This window comes from Ptychodera flava, chromosome 15, assembly GCF_041260155.1.
Source record: "Ptychodera flava strain L36383 chromosome 15, AS_Pfla_20210202, whole genome shotgun sequence".
Lineage (NCBI taxonomy): Eukaryota > Metazoa > Hemichordata > Enteropneusta > Ptychoderidae > Ptychodera > Ptychodera flava.
In genome coordinates this window covers 20,118,745-20,131,433 of record NC_091942.1, presented here as the reverse complement: position 1 = coordinate 20,131,433, position 12,689 = coordinate 20,118,745, and the positions used below count along the sequence as shown (strand labels likewise).

Here is a 12,689-nt window from a genome sequence, read left to right as displayed (position 1 = left end):
GATGCCTGACTTCTGTGTCTTCTGTGCTATGACTTGTTTGCACATCACTGCTCGCGACAGAGGGAAAGCCACGCCCTCTACCTCAATTGCGATACAGGTATCCCCCCCCGCCCCTTTCTGCTGAAACCAGGAAAAATTGCAGCCCTTGTAAACCTAACATTTACCCGTTCGATGTGTGTACATCTTTGATTAATAGTTTGTTACCATGAAAATTTGAGCTGAGCATTTTGCTGAATATTGTTTGCGCGTTATTGTGCCTGTACACACTATTGAATGCGTCATTGATGAACAGAGAAAAAATCTTCCTTCAAAATATTGCACGTTATTGGAGCTCATTTAATAACCGAGCTGTATTACAATTTCAATTCTCACCCATAACATGCCTGTCAACTGAATTTTCGATCTCTGTAACTTTGAAGCTGATCGATATTTCTATTTGTTTCGAACGAAACTTTAAAACTTCGTTTGAAAAGCAACCTATACTGAAACTACACTGTTGAGGAGCTATACCAGGTCAAGTTCGTTTGACAGCTGCAGGTACTAGGTTCGAGAACAGTATTCTTGAGCTATCCCCCACCTATGCGACCTACATTGTTTGATGCATAAGTATCATAATGACAAGTTGCCGGCCGTACGTAGAATGTATTTCAGCGAAAGGTGCTGCGAAATCGAAATGGAAAATAACCGGTTTCCCAATAAACAAATTAAATATCGAAGTAAAGCCTTTGGAAGTTTTAAACAGAAGTTTTTGTGTGTTTTGCTTTTTTGATGCGGTTCCGAAGGTTAAAGAATTCCGGCCAGACGTTCATGTTTTGGAAAAGGTATCACTAGAAAGGCATGTTATCATCTGAAATGATTGAAAAGGAATTTGAAAAAGAAGGATGCCGTCAACCATCTGAGTAATATGTGGATATTTATGTAACCAATAAACCACCTCACCGACGGGCCCGGGGTACACGGCGAGATTTTGAACCCGTTCACGACACAAGCGATAGTGAGTGCATATATGGAATTATCTATTCAAAACCGAGTGGTATACACCACTCACTTGCACGGTTTATTTCCGTAATATCATATCAGTGAAGACAGTATATTGAAATTATGACGTGAAAGGTTTAACAAGTGGTTTTTCTCCGACCGATATCCTGTACTGCTTGGGGTTTCCATGGAGGTACCGGTCACAAGCTTTATGAAACGCAACTACATATGACCCACACTGTACATTACGAAAGCTTTTACTCGCCATTTTGAAGGATGAATAAAGTTTTTACGATTGTTATTGTACCCAATTTTTTTTTTGAATTTTACTTCAGATCCTAAATACCCCGGCCCTCTCACCTCCTGCTAAACTTTATCATTCAGACTGATTGTGGCAAATTCAATCATGATAAAGGCCATTTCGACAGCCACCAAGTGTAGGCATGATCGTCTCAACCAATTAGATCAAAGATTGTTTGTCATCAGTTTGATAGTAAAACATATAAACAGTTTGACGTACAGGGGATTGGATAAAACGAAAAATTCCTGCATGAGGAAACATTGATTGTTTTTACTTTGGATTAATATAACCATATTTTTAAGAAGTGCGCCGATAAGCGCCATGAAGAGTATGTTTGTGTTTTGTAAGATTTTATCTTGAATGAACTTCTGTGGTAATTTCAAGAAAATGATGAAGGCAACACTTTGTTCCTTACATATCATTTGATCCCACCAATCCCTATCGCGCTTGCAAACCACCTTTACATTTTTTCTCAATCTTATTACGATCAGATGTAGAATTATCTTGCTTTCCTTCTCTTAACTATTCATGAAAGGTTGATCCTAGCCTCCCGATTGGAGGAACAGGCGAGCACATCAACGCCGAAAGTCATACTACACGACTCGCAGACACATCGCTATATCTGATATTAAAGAGATTTATTTGATCCACAATATCAGAAACAAGCATTATACACTGAAAACCACGCGGTGTATAAGGTCATGTCATAATTTTAACGTCATCTACTCAAGAATGTCAAGATTTGAACACTTATAGATCACGATTTTTTACAGGGACTCAAAGTCCACATACCCGTTATTTGTTTCAGTGATTTAACCGATTATTGAGAGAGAAAGAGAGGGATTGGGGAGGGGGGGGGGGTCAAAGCGTACAGTCTAAATATGGACGTATGTGATTGAAAACTGACAGCATTGCGTTCGAAGTAATTATATGTACTTACGTTGGTGTAGTATGTATGTATGTATGTATGTATGTATGTATGTATGTATGTATGTATGTATGTATGTATGTATGTATGTATGTGTGTGTGTGGTGTGTGTGTATGTGTGTATGTATGTACTTACGTACTACGTATGTATGTATATATGATCGTATGTATCTTTAGATAAAGGACAATTATGAATTATTCCTCGGAAACCCCTTGTCTACTTTTGCTGATTTTATTTTTTTTCACAAAATGACACAAAGATTCAAACATTTTCTTTTTTTTTATTTCATAATTCTGTACTTTCAACATGTAGAAATAATACTAATATCACAACCAAAAACAAATAAATACAACAACAACATGACAATGATGACAATAATATAAAGTAACAACAACAATAATAATATTCTTACTACTAGTGATAATAATACTTTTATATTTACCGAAGGCCCCCCCCCCCCCCACGTGATGACAGAAATGTACCTTGCCCCTATTAAAATGAATGAATGAGCGAATTGACCCATGCCCCTTTGTTTGCCTTTGTTTCGATCGAATTGTTGGCATACACTTACACGTATAATTGAAAGCCAGGCTATTTTAGCCTCCTCGTCACTGCCTCGCACCGTGCAATAGGCAGTCGAGCATACGGTATACGAACTTCGAAATATGGCTGCCAGTGACGCACGGGTCGTTAAAGTTCTCCTCTTGGGAGACAGCGGGTGAGTATTCCTCCGTGACACACCCCCCTTGAAGTCTTGCTATGTGCAACAACTGATCCGGTCAGCCGGCGCCCGATATCGCATAGCCACATGACCGTATACAGTGCATTATTCGTGTCATATTTGTGCATTGTTCTTTCTGTAGTATTACGGGCGACACTTCCTCTACCATTCTTATATTTAGAACAATGATGATCGTAAAAGCCGCGGTTTGTGTGACAACACGCTGTGTTTATTTTCTGTTCTCGATGTTGTACATGGTCATATAGGGTATGAAACACTTTGGGGTGATGTATGATTCCATAGAGACCCTGTGTTCGCTAGCCTATCATCAGCGCTCACTGTGTACGAGCACATTCATGGGCCATATGTGAATGCAGCGATCTCGTTACCCTCGTTATGCATGTCTCAAGTGTTATGCAGGACAGGTTGGTAAAAACCCTGACATGTGTAACGCCAATGGAGCGAAAAAGTGGCCTTGCGTGAAGATATATATCGACCTGGTTAGATGGTTCACATATCTGATCATATCAATTGGAAGCGAGATGATATTCCACCGGATAGAGTGTATAGTGTTTCGCGATACTTGCAAGAACTGTGTGCCACTGTATCACTGACAACGATATTAAAATTATCAACAACATAGGGTTCCCCAACACTGCTATGATTATTTATGAACACACTTGGACATTGTATTTGCGGTTGATACACACTAATAAATTTACCGTGCAGAACCTCAATTAATATCGTTTTCTGAGAACGTTTGTTTTGAATTTGATCTTTTTTTCACATGACGCTCGACGGCTTTTATTAATTCGGTTTCCATTACATTTACACTATTTAAAAACCATGCCGGTGATTACCATATGAAAGCAACAAACAACGTACTATCATAACACTGTTTTTGGAACAACAACACTGGCTGTTAAAAACCCACATGACATGATCTTTATGTGACAGTCACAAGTTTTATTTTACAAGTTAAAACGATACTATGACAATAGTCATAAATCAGATGGCAGTTAATTAACACTTCTGGTTCGAGTAACCCCCCCCCCCCCCCCCTCTCTCTCTCTCTCTCTCTCTCTCTCTCTCTCTCTCTCTCTCTCTCATATGCCAACGTGTTTGTTTATACTAACTCTGACATTGCAGGAGATATATATATATATATATATTATATATATATATATATATATATATATATATATATATAAGACAATTTAAACTCTGTGTTACAATATTATGCAGTAATTTCATATACCTGTTTCGTACAAGGAACATTATCGCCGCGCTTGTATGTAAACAACTTGTAAGTATCTATATGGAGTGAAAGGCGTCTTTCATAATACGTGACGATGTCGCACTTGTGCACTCTTCCTGTACGGTTTCTGCTACTATCGATGATAAGACGAGATATGTTGTAATGAATGGAGTTGCTGATGTTAACAGACACATAGCATTGGAAAGCAGGGCTATATATACAATTGAGACTGAAATTAAATACGAAAATAATGATCTTTGAATTTAGAATAGTGCTGACCTTGTTGAAACTTTGTCCTCCGTCGTTTTTCCATTTTGGATAAGAATGTATAATTGTCGATTTATTCTTGCGGTATTAATTAATGAAAACTTAAAATCTACACGAGCTCCTGAGTATCCCGGATGATGGCTGATATATGTTGGAAATGTAGTTTTTACGTTAATATGTCATGGCCTCGTTATGAAATGATTGCGCGCCGAACCAAAAGTTAAACGTATGTTCCTAATTGATTATTTACAAACACAGGGTTGGAAAATCGTCGATCGTGGATCGCTATTGCCGCGGTAAATTCATCGACCACTACACACCGACAATCGGGGCCGACTTCGCCGTCAAAGAGGTGATGGTGGGCGACCAACGTGTGACTATGAAGGTAAGTGACTTTGTCATGAAGTGCGCCCACACACGGTAGAGAAGTGTGAAATCACCGGTGACCTTAAACAGGGACCAATGAAAAAGTTCTTTCGCCAACTATTTTTGCCTTAAGAAGCATTAACTGTTTTGCACAGGATCGGAAGACACGAGGAATTGTATTACAATAAGTTCCATTCGCTTTAACTTTTGATGTATTTCCCAGTATTTTGGTCTCTTTGAAAAATGTTTTTCTGCTTCTGCACTTTTAAAAATCAATGCCAAATACCTAGTATATGACTTGTCAACACAGCCTGTGTGTGTGTGTTTAATGCCCGATGTTCATGTTGATGATATGATTCTTATCCGGACCAGAGTCTCATGAGAAAAATAACATTGCATATTTATGCAAAATTTGCCTTGTTGGCGGTGTGTCGACTTTTATCGACATACCCTTTTTGGGACACACTGAATAGATATGCGATGTTATTTTATTGAACAAAATTAACGAGAATGACCGATAGTTATAGATGTTGTCCCATCAACTTCAGTCGAGAATTCAGTTGGTATTACAAACGATATATACAGCATATACATGCTGTTACAGTTGCTTCTTGCAAGTATGCAAGAAAGGGAATAGGTCGGAATCCGTATTTAAGATAGCACGCGCCTCGAAAGTGAAAAACTTAAACTTGTGATAAAACTTCCCTCAATGAGATTTTCACCCACCCTTCTACTAAACCAAGAATAAAATCAGGGGAACCGTGCGAAGGTTGGTACTAGAGAAACAAATTCCATGAAATTTACCTATAATTGATATTGATTATTATTGCAAAATTGCCGCCATAGTGTGTTAACTGTATGGGAAAATATAAACTTTCAATTTTCAAAATGCGAAGACGATGAAAATTTTGCTCGCGCCAAAAGCTATAAATGAACCCAAACAAGCGTTAGACTAGAGAAGTATTGAACAAAATTATAGAGCCCGAATATCTGTCCCCGAGGCGCATTCTTCCATAATACTCATTTAATTGACCATCACTTTCGAAGTAAGCAGACGTGTCATCGCCCACACGTCAATAGATACAGCATTAAATATGGGAACGATCGAAAACGCGCCATTTTCTGGACCCCTTTTCCTAAAAAGATGAGGGTTTATTTCGAAATCGCCAAGGAAGTAGTACAAATTCTAATGACGCCCTTCAGGTACGTGGTATTCATGATAGATATTTGCTTTGATCTACAACAGATTTGGGACACGGCAGGCCAGGAGCGTTACAGCAGTCTGGGCATCACGTATTACCGGGGAACGCAATGTTGTGTCCTCGTATTCGACGTGACTGTTCCGGAGTCCTTCAAAGCGCTGAACAAATGGAAGGACGAGTTCGTGCTTCACGCAAACCCGACCACTCCAGCGCGCCACACCTGTGTTGTCCTTGGCAACAAGATCGACCTTGAAAACAGAGAGGTAAGCTCACCTAAATAACATATCTATCATAAATGTAATGAATCTACTTTTTTCGAGTCAAAAATCCATCCATTGTCCAAGTTCTCGGACGAGGACCTTGGGTTCAAAGTTTGGTGGTATCAACCTGGTTTCCTTATCGGGCTATCTCATTCGTATGTTTTCAATGAAAATTCAACTTTTGTTTCAAGAAATAGCGACAACTGCCAGATAATCGCTCTGAAGAACTTTCGTGTCGTACCTTCGTCCTTCACCTCTATTATTGCTTGGGTGTACATCAGATTGTGTCGAATAGATAGGACGATCAAGTTGACTCAGAAAAAATGCAAATGGCTTCAGTCCACACTAACCACTGTCACAGGTTACGTAGCATAACAAAGGTGCCCTAATATCTCCCCTTCATATTCCTTCGAAACGCCATCACGCTAATACCTTTGGGACCTATATGTCAGACTTTCGCTTATTCATCATTTTTTTGGTTTTGAATATAGTGTTATATTACTCTCTACATAGTTTAAAGCAAATGTGGGAAATTTTGGCAAGATAGCCGTTCATGGCGCATGCTTTTTTATGACTCCTGCTCGAAGCCGGCACTATACATCGGTTATACAGATGTATGCCAAGACTGAAGAAGAAAATTCACAGTTTACACCGTAAAACTAAACACTTGTAAAACTGTCGTCAGAATATGACGAAGAATCACTCATTTCCGCTTTTCTGATCCATGTATTTCGCTCCCTCCCCCTAAATGCAGGTCACGTCGGACGAGGCAAGACGCTGGTGCCTGGCCAATGGAGACATCCCGTACTTCGAGACGAGCGCCATTGAGTGTACCAACGTGGACCAGGTATTCCAGTTTATCGCCATGAACATTGTATTGCACGTGACGGCAGAACCGGACTTCCTCACTACGTCGGTGAGACTGGAAGAACCAAAGAAGCGTCGAAAAAAGTCCCAGTGCTGCTAGTGCAATTTTATGAATCAATTTTCTCATGTTGGCTCAGTCAAGAGAACTTTCATTTCGAAAACTTGTGAGAAAGGTGCGCCCTCTAACAGCAAATCAAACTTCAGGTTAATCTGAACAATTTACAAACCAGTCTTATGAATAAATCACCGCCTTGAATGTAGTTCACATATCCATCTGAACGGTTAGTTGATGAAGAACTTTTCTCGACTACGATAGATTTCCCCTTTGCAATGTTATTTTCATTTTAAAGCAGTAGCGTTCCCGTCGCAGGAATATTAACACTTCAACCGGTTCGGTTGCGCTCATAAGTCATCTGATGTGAACTTACCCGACGCACCTGAACTTTCGAGCGACGCTCTTTCAATATACGCTACACCGTACAACAGTATTACATACCTATGACGTGCATCTATGCAATAATGACTGTACACGTCCTGGGAAATAAATTTTAATCTGGAATAACATCAGCCATGACGTGAGAATTTCATTTCGCTGTGTTTATAAGCATCGGAGTCCACCGTTCGAGCCAGGTGGTGGTCACGTGACGGTGCGTGCCTCTGTTGTGTCCAAAAATATGCATATTTAACTGGTAAAACCTCAAGTCACTTATATTGTTGATTATTTTGTAATGGTTAACTTTACGTCCATAGATCATATATGTCATACGATGAAACAATTGACAATGGTACGATTTGCTAAAAAATGGCGTTTTACAAAGTGTTTGGCTTTCACTGAATTGACGTTGCAAAATGATATTATATTGCCTGGGCGTGCATTCCTCAGGATGGATAAATCAGGAACGACACTGGTTTTTTCTTTGAAATGTTGAGCTAAAAATATCATTAGCAACGGCTAAGCTTATGTATGTTATTTCGCGGCCAAATATGGCTGACAGAAATATAATGCATACATTATACAGAGTCTTTGGCGGGAAACATGATCGTTTACCGAAGAGCAAAATATCCTCTATACCTCAGCTTATTTTTGTCAACGTGGAAACCAAATGTCAGCATTAAATTGCATAGTAATGTATATTATTTACACGAGCTCGTTACATAGAGATTAAATCAAAGAAATTTGTTTATTTTATGTTGAACGATATTTTTTGTGAATCACATCGTTTGACAGCGATTTGAAGGTATTGCACCCTTTCCTTAATTAAACATTCACACGCTTCGATATCAAAAATCCTGAAACTTTAAGATTAAAGCTCTGTAATAATAACTTGTGACTTTTGAAGTATTTTTTCCTGTTACTAACATTTTTTCGCCTTTGTAAAATGCAATGTCTTGTTCCGAACCCCAAATCACGTCAAATTGTCTAGGTGTTCCGCTTGTCAAGGTAAACACAACAACAGAAATTATGTGATGTCCACTAGTGTTTGTGTTGACAAGTGAATTTTACTTGGTGGAGTTCATTTTTCAATGTGTGTATAGTGAACACGACGCGCTTTGTTTGCATGGCCTGAGAGGGTGAAAAATACCTGTTTCTTGATGGCACATCACAATGACAAAAGTGTTAACTTGCTCTTTTATGTATCATTGATTTGGGAGGGAGCTTCATCGTTTTAATCATGCTAAATTATTCCATAAGACCACAGTCTGGTATCTACCAGAAATTCGCGTACACTAACATTACAATTCACCAAAATTGTATCATATACCAGCATTATTCTGTTAACTGTGTGTAATTATCAGTTTTCAGTTTTCCTCAAATAAAATCTCAATCAAAAGCAGCGATTTCGGTTTCGTTCTATGGTCACCGTGTGGGCGACTTCTTTTGCAGTCTACATTTGACGGCACTGTACTTTTTAATTTTTACTCCAGCTTCACTGAGTCACAGACAAACATAGACAGTCTATATTTATCTGTACCTAGCATAACAATGGTACCCTAATATCTCTCCTTCATATCACTTCGAAACGCCATCACGCTAATACCTTTGGGACCTATATGTCAGACTTTCGCTTATCATCGTTTTTTGGTTTTGAATATAGTGTTATATTACTCTCTACATTGTTTAAAGCAAAATTAATGTTGGAAATTTGGCAAGACATAGCCGTTCATGGCGCATGCTTTTCTCCTGCTCGAAGCCGGCACAGCTCAATTCTATACATCGGTTATACAGATGTATGCCAAGATTGGAGAAGAAAATTAAAAGCCAATAGTCTACCCAGACGACCATGGAACAAAAGCATGCCGCGTTTCCAGTCTGTCTATATTTGTCTGTGACTGAGTGAAAATAACTTTACTTTAGAAGGTCGGAGACTGACTGAAACATCGAAACTGTGATATTGTGTGAAATAATCTTTGCGATAATGATGTCAAAATTTTCCTCAGACAGTTGCAGCGGATGGTTCTTCTGCCATGCTACTTGGATCGAGTAGACTGTTGCCTTAAATAGCTACAGACCCATTACCGGTACACCACCAAACATTTTGCCTTACAACGTGGAGCGGAAATAAAGCCCTGATTCGAGAGAACGTGGAGCAACGCCAGGAGTTTTAAACTTTGAAATAACACCATCAATATTTTGAGCTGCGGAGAGGTTTCAGTTTCCAACCTCATAAAAAATGTGTGTTGTGTTAGATTGCTTACAATCTCAAAATACAGGAAACGACCATAGCATGTGACCAGTCTTAAGGGAGCTTTCAGTAATTTCGGTGGGGGGGGGGAAAGGCAGGGGGAATTCAGTGGACACCTGTACTGTAAAATGTGACCCTCCCCCTATCCTCTTGTCTAAGGTGTAACCCTCCCCCTTGTCCGATATTCTAAAACTTGACCCTCCCCCAATCACTGCAGTATTTTCCCAAGGCATTTCTGAAACAGTGTCAGCTAATTTACATAACAATTGGTTTAATTGTTATGTAAGTTAGGGACAAAAGTTGCGGGGGGAGAGAGCTGGTGTTTTAGGAGGGAGGGTTGCAATTTATCACGCAAGCATTTTTGAAGAGACATGATATTTCATGCATTTGCAGGACGGTCACCATATTTTGTGCAACTATAAGAAGGCAAGATGTGGCTGATATAGTGCTTCACCCAAAAATATCAAATCATAATACATGGGAGTCTATAATGCAAACTACTGACAATTTTCCTCCGGACAACAAGCTATATCTGTACATTTATATATGTTTGATAATATATGTAAATGTACTTTGCTTGAAGTGGGAAGTAAAACGTGCATGTGTGTACAAGAAATTGGATTTTTAGATTTCATTGAAAATGTTGATTTACTATACATGGTAGTCTATGAGGAAACTATGAATAATTTTTTCCAATACAAAACTAAGTAAATCTGTTTATTTATGCGTGTTTGATTATTGATATTAATGCACTCGATTAGACTAGGGTGGTTACAAGTCAATATGTGTGCAAGAAATTTGATTTTTGAAATTTCCTGAAATGTTGATTCACTACACACACGGTATTGGTAGTCCGTGGCTATGAGAGAACTATGAACAATTTTTACCTATATAAACTAACAATATCTGTGCATTTATAGACGTTTGATAATTGATATACACTTTGCCACCTGTCCTATATGTTTCTGTCTTTTGTCTTTCATCAATTTTAACTGTTCAAGGTGTTTAATGTAGATTGCCTTGCTTGTGGAGCTTATGAATAATGTGTATGTATTTAAAAGAATTGGCGTATTTCGTCGGTGATTTTCTATCAGGAAATATGACAAGGACAATCGAAGGTTAGGCTGTAAAATCATCTTCTGGTGATCCTCCCTACAAGATAGGTTTATAAGAAGTGACCCCGGACAGTTTTCTAAAAAGTGACACCCCAATTCCCCGGTCCGCCCCTTTAGAAGGCTCCCTAAATACGTATCGTGCATGCGGGCAGACAAAGTCCGATGAAGTCCAGTTGGTTATTTTTAATTAAAAACTAATAAACTTCCCCTGCTTTGCTGCTGTCGGTCCGAGTCTCTCCTCTTGTTAGCTTGTGATACAGTTCAGTTATGCGAGTACGGAAGGGTTATGCATTTCCTGACCACAAGACACGGAAACCGCCGGCAAATGTAAGTAACCATTGCCTCCAGCGCCAATCATGTATGGCAAAATTAGTACGCAGACGTTTGTTCAAACAGGTATGGCGCAAAATATAATTTGTCAGGATCGCACTCAGTTAACAAAACACTCTGCTTTGCTGACTTTGTCCGTGGAGGGGCCGTGGTGGGGTCAGAGACTTCCAGTGCATCAGCAATCCGTCGACAGTATACGCACGTGCGAAGTTTTAGCATTGTCATTGGATTTTTTGTTTATCAATTTGTTGTTCCATACAACAAAAACAAGTGTATTTTCCTCATGGGATACAAGGTAATGGTTTCAAGTTGAAAATATAGTGCAATGTGTAAATTACGCAATTTTATTTTGACAGATTAAAGTTAGTCACGGTCCGGAGTAGAAGTAGGCCAAATAGAAAAATATGCGCGTTCACGGTAACGTGCCTCCAAAATTTGGGTAAGGAGGTCGGAGGAATGTTTGTTTGGGTACAATTTAGAGAATTTACCTGAATTGTTTGAAAATGCGAAAAAAAATGTCTTTGGTCGGCGAGGTTTTCTAGGATCGGTACGCGGTCGTGAGGCTATAAATCGGAATCGCACTTTTACAACTAAAACACGGGAAAAGCATTGAAAGTTAAAGCTAGTGGATATTTGAACACAATTAATAGCACTGCAATGAAAACGCATTGTGCTACATGATTTTGTTGACAATGAATTCAAAACCCGACTAAAATTCAGTGGCAAACAATAACCTCGAACACGAACACACACACACTGTCTTACAATAGACAGTACAGGCGACATCTCGCTTCTAAGGTACTAACTCTGCATTTCGACATTACATTGAGAGTAGCAAAGGTACGTAATACAAAACACAACGACAATAAATTTGAAATATTAAGCCAAAGCCGATCACACGCAGTTCCAAAATTTGAAGAATAATGCAAACACATTATGAGTGATTTGAAAGATGCACATTTATTTTTTTAATTTATTTTGAAGAAACAATACTACGTCAATAAGGAAAGTTCTGTTTTGTCGAACGTTTGGGCGAGTAAGGCTCACGTAACAAATGAATTTGGTATTTCAATATCTTCCCGGGATTTTCAGCATTTATATTTTAGGACTAGCTTTCGCTTGCCCAATGAGCATAAATATATCATAACCAGACGGTTGTGTGTACTATCTCTATTATTCCAAGGCATACATTGTACATGTATTTTCTATTTATATTGTCTTAAGGCAGTATTCGCCTCGAAAGTGAAAGGCCTAAACTTATGCTCAGACTTTCCTCAATGAAATTTTCAACCATTCTCTGACCAAATAGAATATACAAATTAGGGGTCACCGTGCAAATTTTGGTACTAGAGAAACAAATGACCTAATATTTACCGATATCACTAATTCAAAATGGCTGCCATCCCCGAGT

The 12,689-nt window shown here is 38.9% G+C and overlaps 1 protein-coding gene across 1 annotated transcript; it reads left to right on the top strand.

Moving 5' to 3' along the window:
• Positions 1-2,754: 2,754 nt before the first annotated feature.
• LOC139151468 (ras-related protein rab7-like) lies at positions 2,755-8,984 on the top strand. Its single transcript, XM_070724290.1, has 4 exons — positions 2,755-2,926; positions 4,713-4,839; positions 6,067-6,285; positions 7,037-8,984. The coding sequence occupies exons 1-4, from the start codon at positions 2,874-2,876 to the stop codon at positions 7,247-7,249; spliced, it is 612 nt and encodes a 203-aa protein (XP_070580391.1). The 5' UTR covers positions 2,755-2,873; the 3' UTR covers positions 7,250-8,984.
• The last annotated feature ends 3,705 nt before the right edge of the window (positions 8,985-12,689 follow it).

Bases quoted from the DNA above. Each gene is read 5' to 3' on its own strand.
- LOC139151468 (XM_070724290.1), top strand. From the start codon at position 2,874: ATGGCTGCCAGTGACGCACGGGTCGTTAAAGTTCTCCTCTTGGGAGAC. The intron at 2,927-4,712 runs GTGAGTATTCCT...TTACAAACACAG, and splicing joins CTCCTCTTGGGAGACAGCGG to GGTTGGAAAATCGTCGATCG. The intron at 6,286-7,036 runs GTAAGCTCACCT...CCCTAAATGCAG, and splicing joins TCGACCTTGAAAACAGAGAG to GTCACGTCGGACGAGGCAAG.